At 38.3% G+C, this 27,109-nt stretch overlaps 2 protein-coding genes and 1 pseudogene across 4 annotated transcripts in view; 1 reads left to right on the forward strand and 2 right to left on the reverse strand.

Annotated features, from left to right (window-relative positions):
* The window catches only part of LOC127623910 (nesprin-2-like), a 108,881-nt gene extending 89,840 nt beyond the window's left edge, over positions 1-19,041 (reverse strand). Inside the window, exons 1-18 of the mRNA XM_052098501.1 lie at positions 18,959-19,041; positions 18,087-18,240; positions 15,500-16,119; positions 15,217-15,360; positions 14,762-14,912; positions 14,412-14,570; positions 13,980-14,147; positions 13,498-13,599; positions 12,573-12,776; positions 11,284-11,787; positions 10,552-10,712; positions 9,159-9,456; positions 8,835-8,969; positions 8,198-8,419; positions 4,063-6,108; positions 1,867-2,058; positions 1,291-1,419; positions 590-831 (exon numbers count right to left, since the gene is read on the reverse strand). Coding sequence (XP_051954461.1) covers positions 590-831; positions 1,291-1,419; positions 1,867-2,058; positions 4,063-6,108; positions 8,198-8,419; positions 8,835-8,969; positions 9,159-9,456; positions 10,552-10,712; positions 11,284-11,787; positions 12,573-12,776; positions 13,498-13,599; positions 13,980-14,147; positions 14,412-14,570; positions 14,762-14,912; positions 15,217-15,360; positions 15,500-16,119; positions 18,087-18,240; positions 18,959-19,041 — 5,714 coding nt within the window. The remainder of the gene's footprint in view (positions 1-589; positions 832-1,290; positions 1,420-1,866; positions 2,059-4,062; positions 6,109-8,197; positions 8,420-8,834; positions 8,970-9,158; positions 9,457-10,551; positions 10,713-11,283; positions 11,788-12,572; positions 12,777-13,497; positions 13,600-13,979; positions 14,148-14,411; positions 14,571-14,761; positions 14,913-15,216; positions 15,361-15,499; positions 16,120-18,086; positions 18,241-18,958) is intronic.
* Positions 19,042-21,133: 2,092 nt separating this feature from the next.
* Positions 21,134-23,626, forward strand: LOC127623911 (trans-L-3-hydroxyproline dehydratase-like; annotated as a pseudogene).
* Positions 23,627-25,459: 1,833 nt separating this feature from the next.
* The window catches only part of LOC127624163 (disheveled-associated activator of morphogenesis 1-like), a 122,199-nt gene continuing 120,549 nt past the window's right edge, over positions 25,460-27,109 (reverse strand). For 2 of the 3 annotated variants that reach the window (XM_052098851.1, XM_052098850.1), the window contains exon 26: positions 25,461-26,957. In XM_052098851.1, the coding sequence (XP_051954811.1) occupies positions 26,745-26,957 (213 nt within the window). In that variant the 3' untranslated portion in view covers positions 25,461-26,744. Of the gene's footprint in view, positions 26,958-27,109 lie in introns of all 3 variants that reach the window. The other variant, XM_052098853.1, reaches the window with a different exon arrangement.

Raw genomic sequence — 27,109 nt, forward strand, 5'->3', positions numbered from 1 at the left:
AGAATGAACCAGGAGGTTTTCGATTGATTATTTGATAAATGTATTTATATGTTGTAGAGTTTTTTCAGCAGTTTTTCAACGATGGATGAGCAACACACACACAAATACTGTAACAGCATTCACTATGCTTTATAATGAAACACACACACACACAAACAAACTTGTTGAACATGTTGCGTAATGTTCACTTATTAATTGGTGTACTGTGCGGCATTGTCCATCAACAGTCGTGGGCGGGGCCTGTACAAAGTGACGTCACTTTGTCCAGAATCTACGAACGGCTTGTTCTGAGACAGTGCTTGTGATTAATGGGGATTAAAAAAAGGACTGGGTGGATTTGGATCATTATAGGGTGGTTGTGTACACACACTGCCAACACACTTTTATGTTCAAATACCATGTAAAAGTGAATTTTGTATAATAGTTTATAATTTTTCTTCTGATTTACATCAGGATATTCATTCTATAACACATTATTATATTCCCATTTGATTAGTAAAGTACATAACGAACAGAATTCAAGTTTTAAATATGAAATCTTTTAAGTTGAAGATAAATTCACATGCAATGTACTGTCAATGATACTCACAATCTCAATGTAGTGAGCTCTGCCTCCAGGGTGTGGAGTGTATCTGTGAGGGCCTGTTTTTGCTGGTGGTATTGTGTGACCTGCTGGAGCTGTGCTTTTTTAAACTGTGCCATGGTAGAGGTATCCATCAGTAGTGCGTTCAATCTCCCCTCCATCCTCTGCTCGGGCTCTGTAGAGTGCCCCCCACCAGCTCCATGCTGAGGCAGCCTGGCTATATGCTCCAATACACACTGCCTGCATATCTGCGACACCCAGAGTGGTATTACATCTCAGTAATACTTTCATTACAAATTCTTCATTAATAGCATGCATTAAATATCTGACTGCATTATATAATGTTATAAGGTTGTTAATCTAAATTGAAATGGTTGTAGTTGGTTGTGAAAATTTAATCTGCAACCCGGAATCAACCTCAAATCACTTGCATGAGTGCCATGGCTCAAGATGTCCGAGAATGTGTGTTAAACCACCAGGCCACAGCACAGACTGTTTCATACGCTGATTAATAACAATAGTGAAAGATCAAGTTTACGATTGTTTTTAGAAAGAATTGATTGCAATGTATTAACAACTGTCAGTCGTGTACTCAAGAAAGAGATGTCTTTAGAGGTTTCTTGATGACTTATCTTATCTTATCTTTCAGTGTACATTGATGTTTAGAGGTTTTGGAGAAGCCAAAGTAATGAGGAAATCTACTGTACCTCTGCTTCTTCCAGCTGATGAGTCATGTGTGTAATGCTCAGCTGGGCTGGCTGGAACCTGCATCTGAATACACGCAGGACAGTCCATGCCAAACTAGCCTCTGACTCTGAGATGAGACACCAGGCATCCTCCCATGACCTAGTTTCCTATAAGAACACAAGTATAAAAATTTGAATGCAAGTTTAACTCCAATGAGAATTTTAAACACAGACAGACAGAAAAAATATACAACAACTACAGTAAAACACAGCACATAGCACAGGAAATCCCAATGACAATTTCCCCACAAAGCTCAAGAGGGATACACAACCATCAAGTCAAAGATAGATCAAAGACTGGCTGCATTATCTGATGAGTTCATAAGTTTTCTTCAATATGAGGGCAAAAATAAGTTTTGGTTTAAACTGCTAACAAACTCTTAATGCAAAAAGTAATGATACTGAATGTTTCCATATTGCTATTTTTGTATTTATTGCCCAAATGTTAATTCTACTGCAGTTGCTCCAGTTGTTTTAGTTGTACCTTGAGCAATTTCAAAACAAAATCCACACAATATGTTCACATCCTTTACGTACCTCAGAAACATGACTGGTTTCCAGGATTGGCTGAACTATAGTGACAGCGTCCACTAAATTGGCCCACACATGTGTCTCAGTAGACCGCTCCGCATGCTTCATTTTATCCTCACCGTCTGCTGTTGATTGTCTCTTTTGGGATGATTTGTATCTGTCGGATCGATCTGAATTGGCTTTGTTCATTTCTTCAGACTACAAAAAAGGCAAAAGTTCTGATTGATATTTCAGCAAAAAGCTCACCATGTCACAGCTTCCACCTGCTCTTTTAAAAGAGAAAACGCAGCTCTGCTCTCGACACCGTTAGTCACAGTTTCAGGAAAAAAAAACAATGGAATGCTGCCCCGTTAGGAACCAAGACTTCACTCTAGAAGGCGTGGTGTTCCCTAAGGCACACCTCAACAAAAGCAGCGCTGAGGAACTACTGCCAACATAGTGTAGCTGGCACCAGGAAGCAAACATTCTACTCATTGAAACAACACTGCATAATTTTTATATGAAAAAAAAAATCTAAACTTAGAAATTGTTTGAATGCTGCTGTACAATAAGTTCAACATATTATATACAATGTTATGGGTGTTCTCGTAGTGCTTGATGGTAGTGTCTTTGTCCAACATCGTGCTAAACAAATTTCTGAGATTAGAAAATAAAGTTTCATTATGATATGATTGCTTATTTTAAGTGCTACAAAACAGCACTGAATATAGTTTAGGGATAGTTTTTAGTTTAGGGGATATCAAGTAGTATGCCTGAAAATGCTAATAGTAGTGAATCTGATAAATCAGAGGAATCAGTAATATTCAAATTAAAACAATATGAAAAATCGAACTGCTAAAATCATGCTATTATCATGAAGCATATTTCATGGTTAATAATTTAACATAAAATGCATCACTAAGTCAAAGAGGCAGGTTAGTATTAAAAGAATAGTTCTAAAGGGAGAGGAAATGTAATAATAAAGAAATTAAAATTCTCAAATAATTTACTCACCCTCACGCTATCCCAGATGTGTATGACTTTCTTTCTTCTACAGAACACAAACAACGATTTTTAGAAGAATATCTGAGCTATTTCGATCCATTCAATGCAAGTGAATGGTGACCAAAACTTTGGAGCTACAAAATGCACAAAAGACAGCATAACAGTATTCCAGTGGTTTAATCCATGTCTTCTGAAGCGTATGGATCGGTTTTGGGTGAGAAAAGACCAAAATGTAACTTATTTTTCAATGTGCATCTTGCCATTGCAGTCACGATCATGATTTTTAAGCTTGATTACACTTTCTAGTGCTTGATGCATGCCAGAGCGCTAGATGGCACTGGGAAGTGTAATCGAGCTTGAAATCAAAAGCAGACTGTTGATGCCAAGATTTATAGTAAAGTAAAAATTTGGTCTGTTCACAGCCAAAATCGATAAGATCACTTCAGAAGACATGGATTTAACCACTGGAGTCTGATGGAGTACTTTTATGATGCCTTTATGTGCTTTTTGGAGCTTCAGAGTTTTGGTCACCATTCACTTATTCACTTACGGACCTTCCGAGATGAAATATTCTTCTAAAAATCTTTGCTTGTGTTCAGCAGAAGAAAGTCATCCACATCTGGGATACCATGATGGTGAGTAAATGATGAGAACATTTTAATTTTTTGGTGAACTATTCCTTTATTGAACAACACTTTGCCTTATATGCCTTACATGCCCACAGTTTTAGGTGGAATTTTTCAACCAACAGCTAAGATTTTCACTGGTGCACATTATGGTTTGAACATTGAATTTCAGTCTTTTGTACAGGTGGGAATAATTAAAGCATACTCGGATGTGGAGAGTTATTTCAGAGGGTTATTTTTGGATTATTTTTGCAAGCACTTTGCACATTCTAATGGGAGAAATTGACCCTCTTTTCAATACAGCTATTAAAGGGATTTCAGATTTTAAAACATCACACAGAGCATATTAAAAATGGCTTCTTCCTGAATCCTGTTAAGTTAAACAAAAGCAGAGTTTGAATGAATTCTCTTAATGTTTGAAAACAAAACTTGAAAAGCAGCTTGAAGCTTTGAGTGGAAATATAGCCTCTGGGTCAAATGTGACCACCTGACTGTGCTCTTCAAGTGCTTAGAAAGTAATGTCATGTCATACATTAAGTACATTTGTGCATTCATTTCAGTTATTTATTATAAATTATAAAATAAATTGTACCTGTAAATTAAAACTGCTCATTAAATCTTCTGTCCTCTGTGATTCAGTGTAGCTTCTGAATTGTGTCTCTGATGGGACAGTGATAGGATTTTGTGTTGTACACTCAGCATTCACTAAAGATGAAGCATCTGTTGACACCGTTGACACTGATTCAGAGGTCTCTGCATGTTTTGACTTCACAGATTTCTCTGCTGTTAAGACCACATCGTGTGGAGTACTGTCAGTGAGAGACTGAGAGATGGTGATTGCGTCAGAATGTCTATTCTCAGTCTCTGTTTGTAGGAGATACAAATGAGGATTCTGCATTGTGCTCATAGCTTCCAATGGTGTGCATTCTGTATTCAGTTCACACTCAGCTCTCACAAAAGTTGAAGCATCTGTTGGCATTGATTTTGAGGTCTCTGTATGTATGGATTGCACAGACTCTACTGCTTTTAAGACTCCATCTCCACCTGTGGCATTGGTATGGGCAGCTACCATGTGAGGGATTCCAAGTATCTCTGAATGTTCATCCTTAATCTCTATTTGAAGGAGATTTGTGGTATCTTTGTTAATGGTGCCCATAGCTCCTGGTAGTTTGCATTCTGCATCCAATGACAATGCAGTGTCTGAAGACACAGTCAGTGACGTATCTGTGATGTCCACCAGGCTTGTCTCAGACGTTTGAGGGCACTCTGATTCAGTTGTGTTTGTATGTTTGGAACTTGGAGTCTTTAACTTTCTACAACTACCATTGTTTGTTGCTTCTATGCCAATTAGCTTCTTAATCTTTTTCTTATTTTTAATAACATTTGGAAGGGTTTGTGTGTTGTCTTCCACGTTTGAGAGCTCTTTGTCTGTTGCATTTGTGTTTTTGTCACTGGTGACCCCATCCTCAAGACTCTTCACCATTGTAACATCATATTGGAGAACCAAAGACAACCAATCAACGTCTTTTCCAGTGTCGACATCCATTTGGTTCGATAAGTCTGCAGATATAAATGTATGTTGTTCTTCTACAAGCTGATGCGGCTCCAATTTTTCACCTTTTATTATGTCAATCTCCACGACCTCAGAGGTTTTCAGTGGTTGCAAAAGTGTAGCTTCCCTCTGTCCTGGCTGTACCAACCCGACATGTGGAATTTCACATAGGTTTTTCTGAGATTCAATATTATCCTCATCTGATTCAGAGATTCTTGTTTTCACAATATCTCCTTCTAAATGGCCTCTTTCAAAGTCTCGGCCTTCAGTTTTACCAGTGCCAGAAGAGCTTCTCTGTTGATACTTGCATTCTGAATAAGAGAATTCACCTGTGTGGGCAGAACCATCAGGGGGGCATTGTGTCATCTGCAATGGCCAGAACTTGTCTGACTGTAATGTAGGTGAATCAACATCCAAAGTTATGGTAAATACTTTCTTTGCAGTTCCACGACATCCATCATCATTCCCTGGGTGTGAAACCATAGGATCAAAGCAAGCTGAGTCTAATGTTGGAGATGATGAGTCCTTCTCTGATTTAGGTCTAAAATCAAGCTCAAGAGCAAAGTCTCTCTGAGTAGGATCAACACTGTCAGTGTGGTTGTTCTTATCAAACTGTGTATCCGATATGGAAAGATGAGAGTCGAAAATAATAGTGGTGATCTTCTTTGGAGGCGGTTCATCAGAAGAACTTTTTTCATCTACATCTGCAACAACATAGTGCTTGGCTTCCAAAAGTTCCAATCCTGATCTCTCTGTGGTCTCACCATGAACAACTGAAACTGAAATGCCTTGTGCCAGTGGTCTCTGGTTGAGTTTAGTTATATCAGAGTCCAGTACTATGGTTACGACATGCTTTGGTCTGTGGTCTTCTCTTATTGCAGGTCCAGTTTCATCCATTTCTACAGATTCATACATAGACTGCTGCTTATCTGTGTCTTGGGATGGTGGGAGATTCTCAACATCTGTTGGTGCTTTTTGTGTTGAGCCAGATGAACATGATACATCGGGTGTTCCTATTTTTTTCTCACTGGCTATGATTTTTACAATCTTATGATCCATGTCATTCACTGTTCTGTCAGTGGCCACCTGCAAAACAAGTAAACATGTCCACTATGGCCCAATATTAACAATAATAAAATTGAATTATTATCATTTTTAAAGTGTCTGAATCAACATAGCACCACACAAATAAAAAAATTAAAAAATATATCTTATTTATGGACTTTTCTACTTTTCATTTATAAAAAAAAAGTTGAACATGACACAGGAAGGTCTCAAACCTGCATCTCTGAAAGCAAATGCCAATTATGTTGTGGGCACAAGCAATGCCCACTGTGCCAGGGTTATTATAGTTTAAAATAGCTTACATTTGTAGTTTTTGTTTTCTATTTTATTTTCAATTCGTCCAATTCTAATTCGTTTATTATAGTTTTCATTCTTTGACTTAGTTTTTTTTTTTTTTCTTCCTTATGAGTATTTTATGGTTGTCTAGATGAATCCACCCAAAAGAAAGACCAAGACAATAGGGATGTAACTACTGATATCATTTAAATATGTTTAACTCTGCTACATTTCTCAGGGTCATCTAGTGTCATTGCCATATAATGACATTTTTATGTTCAATATACTTTATTCACAGCAGCGCTATCTTTGATTTTTAATGGGAATGACAACGAGGCTGTGAGGGATAGACGTACAGTCTCATCAATGGGCTGTATTGTAGTTTAAAATGTTTATGGATAGTTCAGCAGACAAAATATTGAAATAATATCTTTCTGAGAAGTAGACAAAAAAAAAAAAACTCCATACAACATGAGTTGTGGAAAATCAGATGTGATCTAGTTTTTTACAGGTTTGTACCATGCATGCCACTGAAGAGATGGTAAGTCTATCCCTCAAAGCCTCGTTGTCATTCCCATTAAAAATCACAGATGGCCCTAGCGTGAATAAAGTCTATGAAGGTGGATTATAAGAGTTTCAAATTAAAAATATATGGTGTGATTAAAACTATAATTAATATGTGGTCGTTTTTATTTTATTTTAGTTCAGTTTTTCCAATTCAGTGTTTGTTTTAAGTATAGATAGTAACATTACTATGGGCCAAACCTTCCAAAAAGGCTCTTATGAAAACTCAGTTTTCTGTTCCAAGACGCCATCAACCAGAACAGAGCAGAATAAAGCAAATAATGCAGTTCTGACATCAGAAAATTGCCTAGGTAAAGTGGTGTGCTACACAGCAAAATTTGTAAAAAACAAGCACTTAAAACAGTGAGGTGGCAATCTACACGAATGGCCTTGTACATGCAGCATAGAATGGGTACTCCGTTTAGAAGCAGAGCAGGCTTTAGTGATTCTATGCTCATTCCATGGTGGTAAACGATGTGGACTGAAGTGTACTCAGTGACTTCACCCCGCAAATCTCAGAACCAGACCCAGAAAGAGAAAACCAAGTGTATGTCTGTCAAGGAATATAGACATTGTTTCCTCTTCACATTGAATAAAGCTTCATTAAGCCTATAGCGGAGCATTAATGGGTGCCATACATAATTATATAATGGAACAAAACTAATTTCAGCAAAATAAGTAAATATGTCATGAGCTATTTCTGACTAGGCTCCACAGATTCCCTCTTTGCAGCTGTTTGACATAGGCTTCAATTTCTAGAACGTTCTATCCCCATCTTTCTTCTCACTTGGACCTACATAACAAAAAGATAAGCTCCACCCATGAAATTATAAAAAAAACATAATTATATGTTTTTATAAAATGTTAATAAAATACACTAAATTTTATATATATATAAAAAATGAATAATTTACAGTAATCCCACAGTAGGTAGCTCTGTGTTTCAAAAGGTGTGACTTTTGTTCAAAACAATAGAAATATAATGTTTACCAAGCCCTGAATTGTAATGCATACACTAAAGAACACACCCTTATAATCTAGCAAGTTAATATTGTTTAGGCTTTGCACACACTTGCTCTTCCATTCTTACAAAGATAGTCATAATTATTATAATATTTATTACATTGCAATTAACTTAATTATTTAACATTATACATCTAAACTGAAAATGTGTGTTGGCAAAGTTGAAGATTAACCTGCTAAACTTGTTAGTTTTTAAACATCACTAACATGAACTGAAGTGAGATCCTCTGGGGATAGAGTTCAGTACCTCATTCCACTCTACAATACATTTAAGTGGCTCAGAGTTCCCTCCCCAAGTCGCCTCATCTTCCAGGGTCTTCTTCAGGGCTGATGTCTTTCCAAACAGAGTCTGAATGTCCTGGGAAAGAGAAGTCTGACCTTCTGGAGTGCAGGATTTCAGTAGGCCATCAGTTAGTTTCTCAACCTCCAGCAGGTCTCTGCCCTCTTGTTCTACAGCTTGAATCAAGGCCTACGGAGAACCCATCAAGGCAGTTCATGTAACCAATACTTAAAAATGAAATTTTTCATTACTTACTCATCCTTGTATAGTTCCAAACCCGTATGGGACTAAATTTCCTCTGTGGAACACAGAAAGTAAGTCTCAGCCGCCATTTACTTGTTTGCATCTTTTATTTATTTCCATACAAAGAAAGTAAAAGGTGACTGAGGCTATCAGCTCCAACCATTTTGCCACAAATCTTCTTTTGTGTTCCATGGAAGAAAAAGTAAAATATGATGTGTCAAATTAAATTGAAAATTGCAAGGTGACAATAATGGTAATGATCTGATATGAAGAAAGACAGGACACATGGTGGTGTTGCATTGAGACACTGAATTTAACATTGTTAAATTCAAATCGTGTGTGTGTGTGTGTGTGTGTGTACCTTTAGAGCACTTGGGGCTTGACAATCACCCTCTATCTGCTTCTGCAGAAAGTCCAGACTCTCATGACTATGTTGCATTAATAGTGCACACCTCTGCTCCTTGTTTGCATCCTCACTAAGACTTGCACACACACCCTTAACAAACACAATGATACATAAATATATTAAAAACATTCTGAACTCTTACAGACCAGAAGATAAAAATGTTTGAGAAATTATCCAAAATCATTCAACTGCACAACGTTCAACTACACATTGACCTTTGAAACAAAGTATTGAAAAACATTTTACACTTAAAGACCCTTTGGTTCTCAAGTTACTAACATTAAGATCTTTGACAAGACAGGAAGCATTGTGTTCTAAGGTGCTCCAGGATGGATCAGTCCAGCTGGGGTTGTATGTGGCCAGATCCTTGTATTGGGCTCTCTGTGCAGAGAGGGCAGGGCCCAGTTCATGTGCTTTCAACAGAAGGTCTCGGGTCTGCTCGAGGGCCTTTTGCCTCTTAGCCAGGCCAGGCCATGGGAACAGCATAGGCAGTTCTGCCGCCAGCACCTGCAAATCGCTCATGGCCTGCTGCATCTGGCACTGACAGGAGTAGAGCTCCTTATCATTCTGCAAGGATCTAAAACAACGAACATAACAAATCAAAAAGGATGAAAACATATGGAATAGAACATCAGCGCTAGCTTGTGATATCTAGAGATAATATTGTTTAATGACATAGTTTGTTATACAACTCTTAAAGAGATAGCTCACCCAAAATTAATTTTCGACGACAGTGTTTAAACCCATGTTTGTCAGAAGCACTATGATAGGTGTGGGTGAGAAACAGATCAATATGCAAGTCCTTTTTAAGTCCTCTTTTACTATAAATTCTCCTCTTTGCCCTGTAGGTGGCAATATGTAAGAAGAATTTGAATCACCAAAAATAAAAGAAGAATATCATATCATACCTATCATTTTGATTTTAAAGATATGGATTTAAACACTGGAGTCGCATGTATTATTTTCATGCTGCCTTTAAGCACTTTTAGAGCTTCGAAATTTTGGTAACCATTCACTTGCATTGAATGGACCAACAGAGCTGAGATATTCTTCTAAAAATCTTAGTTTGTTTGTGTGTGTTCGGCAGAAGAAAGTCAGTCACGCACACCTTGGATGATTCTGGGTGAACTATTCCTTTAAAATACATTGCATTTAAATGCTTATAGCAAATCTAATGCCAATAATGGAAGTGAATGCATTTTGAAAATGGCCTCTTTAAACTTTTCAACCAGGGATCCAATGAAAGTTGAAGTGTTACAGAGAATTACAAAGAAAATTGCTTTTTAATATTGGATTGGATGAGTATCCTAGTGGGGTAGTCCCTGGGTCTTCAAAGATTGAAAACCCCTGGTCTATGTCATTACATTTAAAGAGCAACAAAGACTTTCTGAATATGTACAATTTTTTGGTTTACTGTATATTTCACATTTGCTAGTCATAAAATGTAAATAAATATCTAATTTTAAAGATTGTTTCACCCAAAATGTTCAATTCTATCATTTACCCTCATGTTACTCAACCCTGTTTGACCTTTCTTCCATGGGACACAAAAGGAAACATTAGGCATGTTAGCCTCAGTCACCATTTACTTTTTTTTTTTCTTCTTTCATATGAATGGTGACTGAAGCTCAAATTCTGCCTAAAGAACTGTGCAAGATGTGTAGACATGTACCTGTGCTGTCTGCCTGCAGATTTCAAAAGAGTTTCCCACTGTTTCTCTAAACTCCCATGGGAGTCTGTGACTTCCTGTCTGTCTCTGTCCTCTAGAGCTTGTGCTTGGAGGAGTCTCTGACCTTTCACCTTTAGGTTCTGTAGCCTGCTGTCTGCTTCAGGCTTTAGATTTATTACAGTCAAAAACAAACAACATGCTAGATTACAGGACTTCAACAAATTATTATTGCATCAGATTACAAGGGTTTACAATTATGGTAAATCTACATAAGAATGCAAAGTATAACATTCAATATACTGAAACATCACCACAAAAGGAAGAAAACTGTATTTTCAGAGTAATCAGGCTACCTGCTGTTGCTGTCATTTACAGATACATAAAAGCATAAAGAGATTTCTAACCTCACCAGAACAATGTTTTAGTTCCTTTTACATGGCCTCACAAACAAAAGCAAAACAAATTCTCCTCTTATTCAGTGCCGTTTATACTTTAATTTACTTCAGTGCATCAGATGTTTTTTTTTTAATACATGATGGACTGAAGTGGAATTTTGGATTGCTGTTATGTCATTTAAGAATGCATAAAACATATAACTAGTTACAAAGAAACAAATTCATTCTAGTCCTCAAAACTAAAAAAAGATTTCCGAAAACTCCACTTCATATTTCAGTTCAAGGCAATTCAAGGACACTGGTCCTTAAATAACAAACAGGACAAAGACAATAATTTTACCTGTACTGTTCCAAGTCTCTCCTCGAGTGTAGCCAGGGTGCTCTTTTCTACAGAAACCTGTAGATTACCCATATGATGTAGTTCTCTTGTCCAGGGGTAGGCCTGCTGCTTGAGGTCCCTAAAATCAGCTAAAAGAGCATTTTGTGTCTTGTCTCTGTGGGACTGTTCCTCTTTTTTGCCATTAGACTGAGATTGTGTTTGAGAACACAGAGTAGCCGCAAACCGAGTGTCTTTTGGTTGATGATCTTGTGTTTTATTAATCCAGGGCTTGAGGTGATTTGGGTCTTGGACCACCTGGGAACTTTCAGGGTTGCTGTGGTTCAATGCCTGCTCTCTCTTTTCTATGATCAGCTCTCTGGCTGTGCGGATGCTTTCTTGAAGTCGAGCTCCATCTTCAGCCAGCACATGTAGGTTTTCTGGACCAGCAATGCTGGCTAGAAGACATATCTGCTGCAGCAAAGCCTCAATCTGTTCTGCCTCTGCTTGCAGCTGCTCTGATAGGAACTGGCAGTCAAAAAGTTTACATGATGGTTTGAATGACTTAAAAGTACCAAATGAGCACCATGTTTGTTGTGAGATAGATGACTACTGAACAGCTGTGTAAGATGCATGTAGAGTAAAATGGGTCAACAATTTAATTTCACCACAATAACATTTTAAAGACCCCATGAAATCTTTAAACAAGTGCTTTTCCTTTCACGTGTGTACACATTTCCTAATGAAATTTTGGCCAGGACATATCAGAGGGCCTCCCCTTTTGTTAAATGGGTGGCTGTGGCTCAGGTGGTAGAGCAGGTCGGCCACCAATCGCAGGGTTTGCGGTTGGGCAAGACACTGAACCCGAAGTTGCTCCCAATGGCAGGCTAGCGCCTTGCATGGCAACTCTGCCGTCATTGGTGTATGAGTGCGAGTGTCTGTGTGAATGGGACATTGTAGGTTAAGGTTAAAGCCACTAAGGTTAAAAAAGGCGTTATATAAAAGTGCAGAACATTTACACTTTACCATTTAAATAGCAAATAGTATTTTGTTTATGTCACAGCAATGAATCATTATATGCTACTCATTAATAATAGTCAGACATAGATGGTGTAGGGGGAGCAGGGATTCTAATTCTAGAGAGCATATTCATTTTAAAGATGAAAAACTGTACAATTTAAATGTTTAAATATGCTAAAATGTAATTTTGTCAACTTTTAGAAGTTCACTAGCATACAGATAGTCTCAAAGTTTAAGGACACGGACTAAAAGTCACAAAACCTCTGAACTTGTCTTAATGGCAAGATGTTCACCTGGATTCTGTTGAGGACATGTGGGCTTTCAGATGCAGTCAGTGTGCTAAGAGCATCTGTGATGGTGTGGATGGAGATTTGATGCTCTGCTATTTTAGACGCCACCTGCGCTTTGGCAGCCAACAGCTGTGTGAAGACATCTGTGGTCTCTGAAAAGAGATCCTTCAGCTCTACCATTCTCTTCCTTAGCTGGCTTTCAATAACCTTTATAAATGAACAGAAATTAATTTATTGGAATATGAAGAGTGGCATATGTGTCTGAATCAGAGGCATTAGAGTCATTTGAGAGAATGAATTTTCATAAGACAGCATTAATATAATGATGTAATTAAATCTGCATGTGAAAAAATTTAATATATTACACTCACGGAGCACTTAATTAGGAACACCTCTACACCTACTTATTTGTGTGATTATCTAATCATTAAATTGTTTGACAGCAGTGCAGTACATAAAATAATGCATATACGGCTCAGTTAATATTCACATGAATCATTAGAATGGGAAAAAATGTGATAGACAATGGCATGATTGTTGGTGCCAGAAGTTTGGTTTGAGTATTTCTGTAACTGCTGATCTCCTGGGATATTCACGGCCAACAGTCTCTTGAGTTCACTTAGAATGGTGCCAAAAACAGAAAACATCAGGTGAGTGGCAGTTCTGTGGACGTAAATGCCTTGTTGATGAGAAAGGTAAATGCAGAATGGACAGATTGGTTCGAGCTGACAGAAAGGCTACGGTAACTCAGATAACCCCTCTGTACAATTGTAGTGAGCAGAATAGCATCTCAGAAGGAACAACACATTGAATGTTGAGGCGGATGGGCTACAACAGGAGAAGACCATGTTGGGCACTTTATTAGGACCATAGTGCTCCTAATAAAGTGCTCAGTGAATGTAAGTTTACTGAAGTCTTGGAGCATCACCTGCAGCTCCAGTGGGAACTCTCGACACTGCAGCAGCACCTGGATCTCTGAAGATCTGCGATGGAAATGTTCAATGTTCTCTTCTTGAGCCCCCAGCTCATCCTGCTCAAAAACATTACATTTCACACAGATGCTGTCATCTTTGACTTGAGAATTTTTTCCAACATTACTTATTTCCCAGGATCTACAATAACCAAAACAAGTTTTTATCAAATACTTCACAATTTTTGTGGAGATCATCAATGATGATGTCATATATAGTCACTTAAATCATAGCAAATTCATGTATATGCAAAATGTCCATAAGTGTTTGCTTATTGACATGCTAGAAGTAAACATGATACTTATTGTGTTTTAGTTATGATGGAGTCGACTCAAAACCTAGATATCATCTATAAATTTCACATTGGTCTCTAAATCTAAAATGTAAGTTTATTTGACAACTGTATCTAAAATTGTTTGCCAGCTGACACAGTTTTTACCTGCATGACAGACACGTCCTGCTCAGTCTGAAATGGTTGTGTCTGAGCAAGTGTCATCAGCTTTTGGGCGGTCCATCCCTCCACCTCTCCAGCCAATAGGAGGAGAATTTCCCAAAGAGAAAAAACAGCTTGAAGATTGTCTAAATGACAGTCAGTCTTCTCAGTGACCTGGAAGAAAATGGCAATAACATAAAACCTGTGCGAAGTCAAATATGCGGATCATGGATGGTCCGCTGTGGCGACCCCTATCGGGAGCAGCTGAAAGAAGAATGCCAAAAAAAATAATACAAAAGAAGTTTGTGACCAATCAATCATTTGAAAGAGTCCTTTGATACTTTAGCAGAACACACATGAATGTGGTTTGATAGTTTTAAAATTATTAATCGAATCAGGTGATTACAAATACAATGGCGCTACTGAGGGTATACATACATCAAGCCAGCGATCCATGAGACTGTCAGCCTCACTCTCAAATGGTACATCTGCACAGTCTGGGATCCTTCTCATGAGAGACTGGAGCTGTCTGCACACGGCTCTGAATTCCTCCACCCCATCCCAAAGACCATTAAGCTCTGACTTTATACTGGTCACCTGGGCACATGCACAAAATGTACAGTAAATAGTCATACATTTATTCACTACCAATCACTACAACTTTGTTTAAATCATCTGTGTTTATTTTATTATACCCCACATTATGCAGTATATACTGCCATCTAGAGCGCATCAGTGGAAGTCCTGAAGATGATAGAATTTTCTGCACTTGAAGAATAACTACGTACCTTACTGATCAGTAGATGTAGGTTATCTTTGCCCATGTAGGATGCCTGATCAGCGGTGGTCTGCTCAGCTCTGTGCAAAGTACTGCCCAAGCGATTTCGACAGCTTTGGAACTTCTTCAGCAATTCAGTCAAAGAGGCACACTGCTCACGACTGTAATAGAGACATGGATTAAACATCTCTATTTGCCATATATAGTATATGCTGTCAGAAGACAAGTTCTGCATGTTTCCAGTGAAATAGCATTTCATGTGCCCCTTTTCCACAGACAGAGTGATGGTGCCAGAAAACGCTTCGACACTAGCCCCTAAAACTGCTGGTCTCAAACCAGGAACTGCTAACAGAGGCCGGTGATAATGTGGAATAGAAGGATAATGTTGGCACCAAGTTAAAAAAATTATAACAAAGGAAGCTAGCTAATGCTCAATTCAGCTTCCAACCCATCCAGTTCACTTACCTCTCCATAATAGCTGTATGGGCATCTTCCCACTGTGTCTGCAGCTCACTGAGGCCAGTGTTTGAGGCATTTGTATCTCGTAGATCCCTAATTTCGGAGCGTAGTGCAACCAGTTTAATTTCCATGTCTGTTAGGAAATGAAACCTAGTGCCAAAGAGTAAAAAAGAAAGACATTCAACCATCGGTACTAATGTAAAACTGATCAAATACAATTTTGATCTTTATTCAATTCTGTTAAACAAATAAGAAAAGTCCTACTAAAGGTCATTCCAGTGTCATTTACCTGTGTTGTAGTGCCGGAAGTGTGGGCTCCTTCAGCCCGTATCTTTCCAGTGCCACCAGCACCTCTTTTAGTGTGACCTGCAATGTCATCTTTCTAACAAATGCTCTCTCCTTCTGTTCTCCCTGATCTCTTCCTTTACCACCTCTTTCAGCTCGCCTCAGCCCTGGAGCCAGTCTGGCCTCAACCTCTTTAGCAAGCAGAGCCATAGCTGATACAATCTCATGACAGTTGCCTAGTTTGTCATCCAGAGCTATCCTCATGCCGGCATCATCCATTGCTTGATCCAGCCGAACTGATTCTTCTCTGGCCTGTTGAAAATTTTGCTGAAAGGCAGGCAATCTGGAACTGCATTCTTGTGCAGAGGCTGAGGTGCTCTGAGCTGCAGTGAGGTCTTCATTTGCCAGCTGGAGATGGGATAGGAGCTTCCCAAGGGCCACAAGGGATGACTCAGTCTTTCCCAGACGTTGCCTTAGCTCCTCCAAGCATTTTGTGTGGCTGTGGAGAGTTTGCTGCAGAGGGAAAGCTTGGAGCTCAATGTGACTCAGATCAGCAGGGTCACTAATTAAACTTTCACTCTGATCGAAGAGAAACAGCTCTTTCTCGATACTTTCATGTAGATGCTGGACAAAGAACAGAAAGGTAGGATTGTAAAATCTGTAAAGCATGCAAAGTGCATCAGTTATGCAAAGTGTATCATACTTATGTAATACAGATCTGAATGCATGTTTTCCTGGCCTACGAGGAAGCAAAAATCACAACATTAAAAAGTAGGGTTGACTAGTGTCCTACTTTTCCCAGGAAAGTTTTAGAACGAGAGCTCCCACAATTTTTGACCAATGAATTTCCAAGACTTTTCCATTAAATTTCCAGTTATTCATGATTATTGGATTTAAAACAATCAGAAATAGCCATTTATACTGTCTTGCCCTGGAACCATTAGCAGCAGTAATAAGAAAGGAGGATGATTTTCCAGGGGTGACAGCGGTGTGATGAATAAGCTTTTACTTAACCCGGATGATATTTTATTATTCATCTCCGACCCCACTAGATCTATGCCTTGCCTCCACAGAATTATCAATTCCTTTTCAGAATTTTGGGGATACAGAGTTAATTGGTCTAAATCTGAAGCGTTGGCTCTGACTGCGTACTGCCTAGTAACAGCTTTTCAGCCGTTTGCCTTTCAATGGCCCAAACAGGGCATTAAGTATTTGGGCATTTTATTCCCAGCAAATTAGGATTGGAGTTAATTTTGTCCCCTTAATAAAAAGGTTTTCAAGTGATGTGGGCAGGTGGGCTTCATTACATTTATCAATGAGTGGAAAGGTTAATGTTATTAAAATGAATTGTATTCCAAAATTCAACAACCTACTTCAATCTCTCCATGTAGGTGTCTCTTATTTCTAGCAATTTGATATTATAGCAAAGTCATTTATTTGGAATGGAAAGCGTCCCATGTTACATTTCAATAAGTTACATAGGCCAGTTGACAAAGCTGGGCTAGGCCTACCCAAGATTTTGTTTTATTATTATGCATTCGGTCTCAGACATTTGGCTCATTGGTCACATCCACCTGAGAGAGCCCCTCCCTGGTTTGAAATTGAACAAAGTTCTTGCCCCATTTTACTATTACAAAGCCTTTCTATTAACCTGTTGATATGCATTTCCCCACATGCAGTGGTGACGTCACTCTGCTTACATTTAATATATAATTTACCGTCTATATATGTAATGAATTAACAAATTATACATCTTTTCAAAGGTCTGAGGTTTCAACATTGATATCCGATCTCTGTTTCATGATAGCAATTATCCAGAAACAGCAATTTAGTTATTTGTGCCAGGAGTTCAAATGAAAATATGCAATATCAAAACGGGACTTCATACCTTTTTTATGAAAACACGATCGCTGAATGAATCCAGTTCGCCACACTTGGGTCAATTGTCCATGGCAAGCGTTCATTGAAAAACATTCAATAGCACTTTTTGTCCATAAAAGTGATAAATCTGAGAAATATTGATATATTCTCCATTGTTTACATACGATCTCGCCTGAAAGAATTAGCCTTCGTAGTCATTCTTCAACAAACTTTGCAATCTGAGCAGCATTCATGTTGTAAAACTGTATATTATCTTATACATTAGAGTCCCATAAACAAAATGGACATGTCTCCAAAGTCTATTATTTTTTTTTAAATGCAGCATAGTTTTATTCATAATAGCCAAGCAGTGCAGTCAGATTTTGTGTCGTCTTGAAAGGCGGAGCCTTAATTTTACTCTGTACAATATTAGAAATGTCCATTACTTTTCCAGACCTGGAATTCACATCATATTAAAATGTCCTGATATTTCCAGGTTTTCCATGACAATGGGAACCCTCAAATTATTCACATTACAATTTTTACTTATTTGGAAATCGTCCTGCATTTTAAAATGACACAATCAAAATGTTACAGTACTAGATTTTCTAAAACACAGGATTTCAATTAATTCTGGGCATTTGAAAGGGTGTAAAATACAGTATTGTCCCAGGAAAACCATGAAATCCAGACCAGATTTACATGCATGTAGATGAATTTGGATGTTGTACCTTTAGGTCTTCATGTAGAGTTTTGGCATCAGCAAAAGTAAAGTTTCTAATATTCACAGGATTTTGATTGATTTGTTTCAGCTGATCTGAGATCAGTCTAATCCGAATATCAGCTGACTCCAGCAGCACTACTGCAGTTTCAAGGGACTTCATTCTGAGCAATGTAAAAAAAATAACATTGGTGTTATTGGAGAGCACTGGTTCAGTTCCAACCATGATATATGCAATCACTTCAAAGCAGGTGGGCCCTGGCCCACACAGTTGTTACTCATACCCACCCAGTTACAAAGAAAAATATTGTGTAGCCTAATATCACTCTCATTTTAAATCTGCCTTTAAGGCCCACTCATTTTAAATTGACACCCCCAAATCTGCATAAGCCCTGATTCAAAGAGAGGGTTAGTACATTCTATGCTAAACATTTAATTTGTTACAGAGTGCAGAATTAACATGAATTTCAGAATTGCTTAATATTGGAATGCCTCCCCTTTGCTTTAATGAACTCGAGATGGCATGATTCTCACAAGTTGTTTCAAAAGCAGATTGGAGAATCTTTCAAAGAGCATCTTTTATACTTCAATGGAAGCAAGGAAATAAGACCTAAAAATAGTGCACAATCTTAAATATTTATTTTTCATTTTACATCATAGCATCTCTTTTACTGGTTTTAATTGGATTTAGAATCCCATATTTTCAGTGTGATCTCAGAATTTGGACCACACTGTATAAAGGCCTTAATATTTATTTTAGGTGTTCCATTTAACTTGATAAAATCAACTAACTTCCTCAGATAATATTGCCAAAGTAGGAAAATATATCAATTTATAATCTAAAGGCAGTGACTCGCACATGAGTGGCAAAATACAGTTTACCTGCTCTGAGGTTCCTGTAGAGTAACTTTTAATTCCTGAGTGGAGCAGGGGTTGATGATGGTCCTCTCGGGTATCTGTTTCATCTCCACAGTTTTGGTATGGACAATGGCCTATGAGTGAGTGAGTGAGTGAGTGTGAGAGAGAGAGACCGAGACCAAAGCTGCAGTTATTACAAATGAGGTGAAGGACCACAGAACATCCGAACACGCTCCTCAGCAGCCCTAGCCAATATTAGCAGATTAACTATTTTGAGCTGTCCATGTGCTTAAGGTCAACAACAGCCAATGAGAGCTAATGAGATTAAGGTTAATCTCTGTGTTTGACTACAAGCACAACAATTGACCACATCACCAAAACATGCCATGTTAACATCAGGCAAATTGAAAGCCCACAGACACAAGTTCCTGTCAGGATAAAGTCATGCAGGATATATGTTAGTGTGAGCAACTGGTAAAAAAATACTGCACAGGTAATATACTGTATAGATAAAGAAACACAGTGTCACACATGTAACACATGAGCGCATGTACCTGTGAGTGGTTAGGGTCATCTAGTTGTCCAGTCTCTCTCAGCAGGATGCGACCCTCGACTGCTCCACCCCTGCGGAGAACACACACACGTGCACACAAACACACAAATACATAAGGGACCACCTGGCTGAGTTTTAGCCAAGCATATACCAGAAAATATTTCACAGATACAAACACAGATATCTTCAGTAACACTTTGTAATGAGTTTATCATGAAGAAGGAAAAAAAAAAAACAATATTGATACAGTCGTATGCAAAAGTTTAGGCACCACTGTCGCTCTGATGGTCAGTTTAAATGAACCGGTTCAAAAAGTCGAATCGTTTGAAAGCGTCCAAGAAGTGGCCGCGCGGTATTTTATGTCTTCTTTTTGCAATAAAATACGTGTTTACTTCCTGATTTTTTTTTTTTTTATTTTTTTTACTGTTAGTTAGCGTTTTATTGCCAGTGACAGATAAACGCTATTTGAATAAGAATTAATCATTAAAAGACTCGATTCAAAAGGATTCATTCATTCGCATGATCGAAATCAAGAAACGAGTCTTAAATACTGTTAATGCTGATGGCGATAATCATCAAATCAGACCTCTTTTTACTGTTTTATATAAACTTTTAGAATACTGGCCTAATACCTAAAACAAAAATAAACTTTTAAATAGAGACACAAAAAATCAAATTACTAACAGGCGGAATCGAGGTACATTTGGGCTCTTTTTGACAGTCATCTGTTAACGCTTTTCAGAAATAGTAGTAATCGGTGGATTGCAAGCTAAAGCAAAGTGATTTTGTTTGTTTGTTTGGGGGAAACCATCACTACGCTTACTGTCATATGTGGTAACAAATGCTGTTATATTGTCATTGCTCATCATATTTTACTAATGTTTATTGCCTTACAAATAGCAAAGACAACTATGCTGTACTGTCACAGTCTGGTATGAAATTCATGAACCAATAAATATTGTCATACTGTATGCCAATAATTATAGGTAGCCTATTTGAATTTGTTTATGACTCCTACAACACCCCCTACCTCAGGAAGACTATAGAAGTTTGTTGTTGTTTTTATATTCTGTATGGAGGATTCAACTTTCATTCCTTTTTTTACACTTCATACTTTTTTATTTACCATTACATACACTTTGTCTGCGTTTTACTTGCACAATTTTCTGCAGTGTCAGTGTTCTGCCGTAAGCTTCGTCTTCAGCATTTCAATGCCTCGTATACCCTATGCAAGCTTTGCAAATTACATATAAACGACTTGTCTTGACACAAGTTCATCAGGGGCCCTAAAATTGCATCCTCATGCAGGCCACATGGAGGCAGCATTGAGCTTCTGTACGACTTTCCAACATGAATTTAAACAGAACTCCAAAAAAGTTATTTTTCACAATTCTTATCTATTTAACTGAACAGTCACATTCATAGAAATGTAATCTATCTTGATTAATATTAATTTATCAAAATACTATTGATCATTTACTGTATGTTAGTTCATATTGCATTAATTAATATGAACATATCCAACTTTTAATATAAAACGTGCATTAGTACATTATGGAACATATATTATTAGTATAGTATGTTATTGAATACAATCCCATTGTAAAGTGTCACCATTGAGGATTTATTTTTTTCTGTAGTGATCGATGGAGTTTCCAAAGCTTACCCCTCATGACAGGCCAGTGTTGTCTACAGTGGACAAGCACACAGGTGGAGAACCACTGCGCATTATCCTGAGCAGGTTTTCAGAGGTCAAGGGTGTCACCAATCTCACCAGGAGCATCTTGATCCTCTTTGCAGGGTTTTAATGTTTGAGCCATGTGGTCACTACAACATGAATGGGGCCCTGATGGTCAGAAGTGAGTTGCCAGAGGCTGATCTTGGGGTCAAGATCAGCCACTGTTCATGAACAATGAAGGGTACAGCACCATGTGTGGACATGCTGTCATTGCACTCAGATGGTTTGCAGTGGATTATGGCTTGATTAAAGCATCCACTTCCCCAGAGACACACATAAACATGCACTGCCCCTGTGGCTTAGTGAAGGCTTTGGCTCAGTATTTTGATGGGGAAACTGGGCCTGTCATATTCCACATTGTCCCAGCCTTTGCTTTTGCTGCATATGAGCAATATGATCTGATCAAGACAATATTATCATGATAGTTTGAAGGTTTTACAGGCCCTTTAGTCTGACAGACAGATAGTTTGAAAGACTGATAGATAGTATGTAGCTAGGCATTGCTAGCATGTTTTAGTATGCAGCTAGGGGTGCTTCTCCATTCTGAAATTGTGCATTCTCGTTTCCTCACTCCCCTGTCCTCGAGCCCATGACCCGGAAACCGGTCAAATTCTGCCATCATTAAGGACGTATCAATTCTTTAAATGCACCACGATGAGGCAAAGACAAACTATGAAGGAAAGGAAGCTTACTTACTCTATATCGACGAAGCACAAGAGCATCCTATGCGGAAGACTGTTTGGTCCATGCACCTGGCGCAGGTAAATTCTACTCCCACTTCACATCTGACACAAGTTTTAATTGGTGTTTCAGATTTGCAGTTTAAATAAACCATAATTGTCACATACTTCAACAGTGCATCTTAAATTATTTGGATTTATTATGAATATAATAATAAGTTCAATAACATAATGGCAAGTGAACCGAGGTATTGCAGCTGTGCAAAAATCACTCTGAAGTGACACTTGAATGAGAACATATTCCATTCAACAAATTCCACCATCGATTTTCAAAAATCACAAGCACCCAATGTGTTGCTAGCATGTCCCTAGGCAATACTATCATGTTTCTAGGCATTTCTAGCACTTTCAAGCATTTCTATCTAACAAGTTGCGTCATTGCACGTATGTGTTAGCATGTAGCTAGCCATTGCTATCATGTAGCTATGTGTTGCTAACATGTTTTAGAAAATTGGGGCCTCAGAATAATATTATTATTATTATTATTAAGCTTAAATAGGAGATCAGTGAAAATGGCAAATGAAAATTCCACACGTCTTTGAAGGAACTGTTTAATTCTTTGTTGTCCTTTTTTTTTTCCTCAATGTAAATGTCTCTGTTGCAGGTTATGGGTCCATCGTTGTGGGTATAAGCAATGGTGAAGCTCTTTATGCTTTTGTGAGTGCTTATGAGTTCAGATTGGATGTCAGCAAGTCCCAAACCAGAGATTTAGTGGATGCAGCCGCTGCTGTGACTAATGCTGTGAAATCCCAGGTATTGAGCTGTGGTCAAATAAATCCATACCAGGATTTCATGCATTTTAAAATGTTTTTCTATTCACAAAGTTGAAATACTTGAATGAAAAGTTTGGCTGTAGTAATAGATTGTCCGTTGTCTCTGCAAGTTTGCCTTTACTGATTGCAAGCAGCAAATATTTGCAATAGAATTGTATACCTGTAGTGACAAAATGTTTTATTTGCACACATTAACTGCAAGTTTGCGTTGCTTAAAAGAAAGAAACATAAACCTACCATATTTCGCATTATCTTCTCTTTTGCCTGTTATTATTATTTTATTTCGTATTTACTCTGGATTGACTTTTGTAATGATCCTGTGATAGGTGACACTTGCACAATACTGTTAGTGAGGATATGGCCTTCCTCTATGGCACAAATCCTTACTGATGGCAAAGATGCATTCTCTGAAGAGCCCACTGCCAATGTGTGTGTTTGCTGACTCACAGGTAATGTACTGTGCCTTTGTTGTCCGAACTGACAATGCACAAATTCTCTGTACACAAGAAGTTTTGCACTTCAAGACTAAACACAATATGGAACAAACATTGGTTGATTATTACATTTCCATGATAGAACCTTTTCTGTGTTGTCAGGTGAATAGAAGCCCAACTGGGTCAGGGGTCACTGCTCGCATTGCTCTTCAGTTCAATAAAGGACTGATGGGGGGGCCTGGGTATCTCAGCAAGTACTGACGCTGACTACCACCCCTGGAGTCACGAGTTCATAAATTCAGCTTGTCTAATGTTAAAGGAGGCCATGTGTGAAGACTTCAACGCTGTGATCATGGACGTCACAGGTCATGCTCACTACAGCAGAGTGGCCAGTTTCACTCAGGAGTGAGATGACCCCCTGAGTGGAGGCTCCCTCCTGCGTAGAGTCAGTTAAGAGGTTACAACATATATTTCTGCTTGAATGCAGGTACAGTGTTAGACTACAGTCTCTTTTGTGAGTTCAGGTATATTTACAAACTGTTACATGAGAACAAGTAACTCTTCCAATGTAGATTCTTTGTAAATGACAACACATTCAAACAGTGAAATAAATGCTGTCTGTGACTGTAGCTTGTCACAGTACTAGTAAACCAGCAAGTCTGTTCGATTTGATGTTCTAAAGAATTCTTCTTTCTTAAATGGCAGTTTCATAACAATTTAGAATACATTATTTTGTATTTTATGTCAGTTTAAGAAAAAAAGTCATGAAATTGACCCTCTATTCATGTTGGTGTGATCTTTTAATTGTTAATTATGATCATCAAACAAACGCCATTATTTTATGCTTTTGTTTGCCATTCATTATAGAGAAGCAAGTTAAACTGATCAGAATGAGCATTATTGCAAAGTCTCTACAGAGTGAGGGGGAGGTGTCTTGTACTTGAGGATGCTTTTTAGGCCTATCCACACAGATGCAGGATCGTTGGCTGAAAACTTTTTTTTTTTTTTTTTTCAGCTTTTAAGAGTAGCTTCTTTCAGTCACTCTGATTTCCTTAGTAAGTGTGTTCTTGGCATGGTTGTACAATGTTTTATCCCCACTTCTGTAAGCATCCTCTTTGGCATGACGAAGCTGTCTGAGTTTTCCTGTAAACCTTGGTTTATAGTAATTGAATGATAAAAATGTCTTGGTAGGGATGCACATATCCTCACAGAAAATGATATGTTGTATTTTGACAGTTCACAGGTGAGGCTAGATTTATTTAAATCTCCCAGAATAATGATAAGAGAGTCTAGAAGTTGTTGCTCCATGTCTGTGAAATTATCAGCCAGCTGTTGCAATGCTGCATTAGAAACACTCACCAGAATAAACCAGGAAAACTCCCACAGCGAGTAGAAAGGCTTACAGTTAATGAAGAGCTCCACTAAATTAGGACAGCACATCATCTTCAATGCAGTTACATCTGTACACCAACTTTCGTTGATGTAAAAGCATGTTTCACCTTAGTAAGTGTGTTCCTGGACTGGTTGTACAATGTTTTATCCCCACTTCTGTAAGCATCCTCTTTGGCATGACGAAGCTGTCTGAGTTTTCCTGTAAACCTTGGTTTATCATTATTGAATGATAAAACTGTCTTAGTAGGGATGCACATATCCTCACCGAAATTGATATATGATGTCACAATATCTATGAGCTTGTCCAGGTCTGTGACAGCAACCTCAAATACACTCCATTCAGAGCAGTCAAAGCAGGCTTGTAGTTCCAGCTCTGCTTCATTGGTCCCTCTCTTTACGGTCCTTACAACAGGCTTTGCTGATTTTACTTTCTGCTTAGGAGAAAATGAACCAGACAGTGGTCAGAGAGTCCTAAAGCTGCAAGAGGGACAGAGAGATTGACATTCTTTACAGTGGTGTAGCAGTGGTCCAATTTGGTCATATTTCTGGTGGGGTCGTGATGTGTTGTTTTTGTATTTTGACAGTTCACAGGCGAGGCTAGATTTATTTAAATCTCCCAGAATAATGATAAGAGAGTCTAGAAGTTGTTGCTCCATGTCTGTGAAATTATCAGCCAGCTGTTGCAATGCTGCATTCCAAACACTCACCAGAATAAACCAGGAAAACTCCCACAGCGAGTAGAAAGGCTTACAGTTAATGAAGAGCTCCTCTAAAATAGGACAGCACATCTTCAACGCTGTTACATCTGTACACCAACTTTCGTGGATGTAAAAGCATGTTTCACCGCCTCTCGTTCTCCCTGATAACTCTCTGAACAGCTGAAAGCCAGGCAGATGTAATGTCCAGGCAGATGTCCGGGATGGCTTCACTCAGCCAGGTTTCCGTGAAACAGAGCAAAATGATGGTGTAACAAACAAAAAAAAAACTAATAGAACGTTTAATTTTCTTCCATTTATTCTTATAAGAGTCATCTTACAATCTTACAATGGAAGGCTGTATTTTCATTAAATTATAAAAGTCCAATGGAGGTATCTTACATTGCAAAAAGGAAACTTTGTCACACCATACAACTAGGCTACTGATAAAAAAAAAAAAGTAGAGACTCCAGTCAGTAAGGAAGAACAGAATGGAGGAGTATTGCCATGATTCATTTTAAATACTACATTTCACATAAAGAAGTCCTCAAACAGAGAGACCAACACTTGACATCAGGAACTGCATAGAATCTGTACAATGACCGTCCACAGTGTTTAAGACAACATGGGCACCAGCGGCACACCTTTAAAAGGTCATTTTGAATAAGATTGTACCGGATATCACAATGCAATCATCTTCTAAAATGCCTTTTCTGAGATAAGCAATCCATAGCACTGGTTGTTTATGTCAGAAATATACCTTAAAAACACTCCTTATGTAACAATAAAAAGGGGCAACCCACCCCCACCCCAAAGTTGCAGTTGCTGTACAGGATTTTACAGACATATAATAACGTTGAACTATTTTCACTTGTCATTAAGCCTCTTTTAAATAACTATCCATTCTAACCTTTAATGAATCAGAAAAAAAGCAATTGGAATAGTTTGGAAATGGTTTACACTTCAGCATGTCAAGTGTCAAAGTAATGATGAAGTCAGTCTGCTGATTAATTATTACTGTAAGAGGAAAAAAAGGGGTTGACAACATTTGCTGTTTGCTATATATTGACAGGAAAGTGAGCTCTTGACTCATATCCTGTCAATAGCTGGCCTACCTGCAAGATTTGTCCGTTTATCATCCCAGTCTTTGTCCAGCACCAAGGCAACAAGCTCAGAGGAATTTATAGTGAAATTAGTTTCATTTGGCAACCACATTCTCTCATTTTTGAGAGTCCCTTCTCTCTGAATTTAGAAAGGTTCCATATTACAGTCACACAAGGTTTATGACAAATGAACTGTCTTTGGGTAAACATGCTTGCTCTCTCTCTCACCCCAGAGAGTGTAGTGTTTAATCTGAGGTGAGGTGCTAATGAGTATTCTGCAGACATTCACCACCAAAAGGCGGTTGTTTGGTTGTAATGAAGTGGATCCCAATAATATGCATCTCAGTACTTAAGCTTAATAGTTGTTCTGGTTGACTGCTGTTCAAAAGTTAAGCTTGGTAATTGGACGCTCCCGGCCAGTATCTGATGTCTGGCTGTTGATGCGTTTGCGATTGCGTTTCATCTTGGACAGATCTTTATCGAAAACCTCTCCAGAACGCAAAGCAGACACCAGGTCATCAAACTCGCCACCGTCGTCCTCTCCATTCTCTTTGGCCTTGCGAGCCTTCCTCTCTTTTTCCCGCTGTTCCTTGAGCTGAAAGACAAAAGAGAAGATTTGACAGTGAAAGAGGTTTTAGCACAGGGGAGAAGTATGAAGAGATTCATTATGAAGATAATAAATGTTACATTGTATATTACTCTTAAACAGTTTCAGAGGACTTGGGGTTTCCTTCCCAAATTCAAAGG

This window comes from Xyrauchen texanus, chromosome 30 (genome assembly GCF_025860055.1).
Source record: "Xyrauchen texanus isolate HMW12.3.18 chromosome 30, RBS_HiC_50CHRs, whole genome shotgun sequence".
In the NCBI taxonomy this organism is placed as follows: domain Eukaryota; kingdom Metazoa; phylum Chordata; class Actinopteri; order Cypriniformes; family Catostomidae; genus Xyrauchen; species Xyrauchen texanus.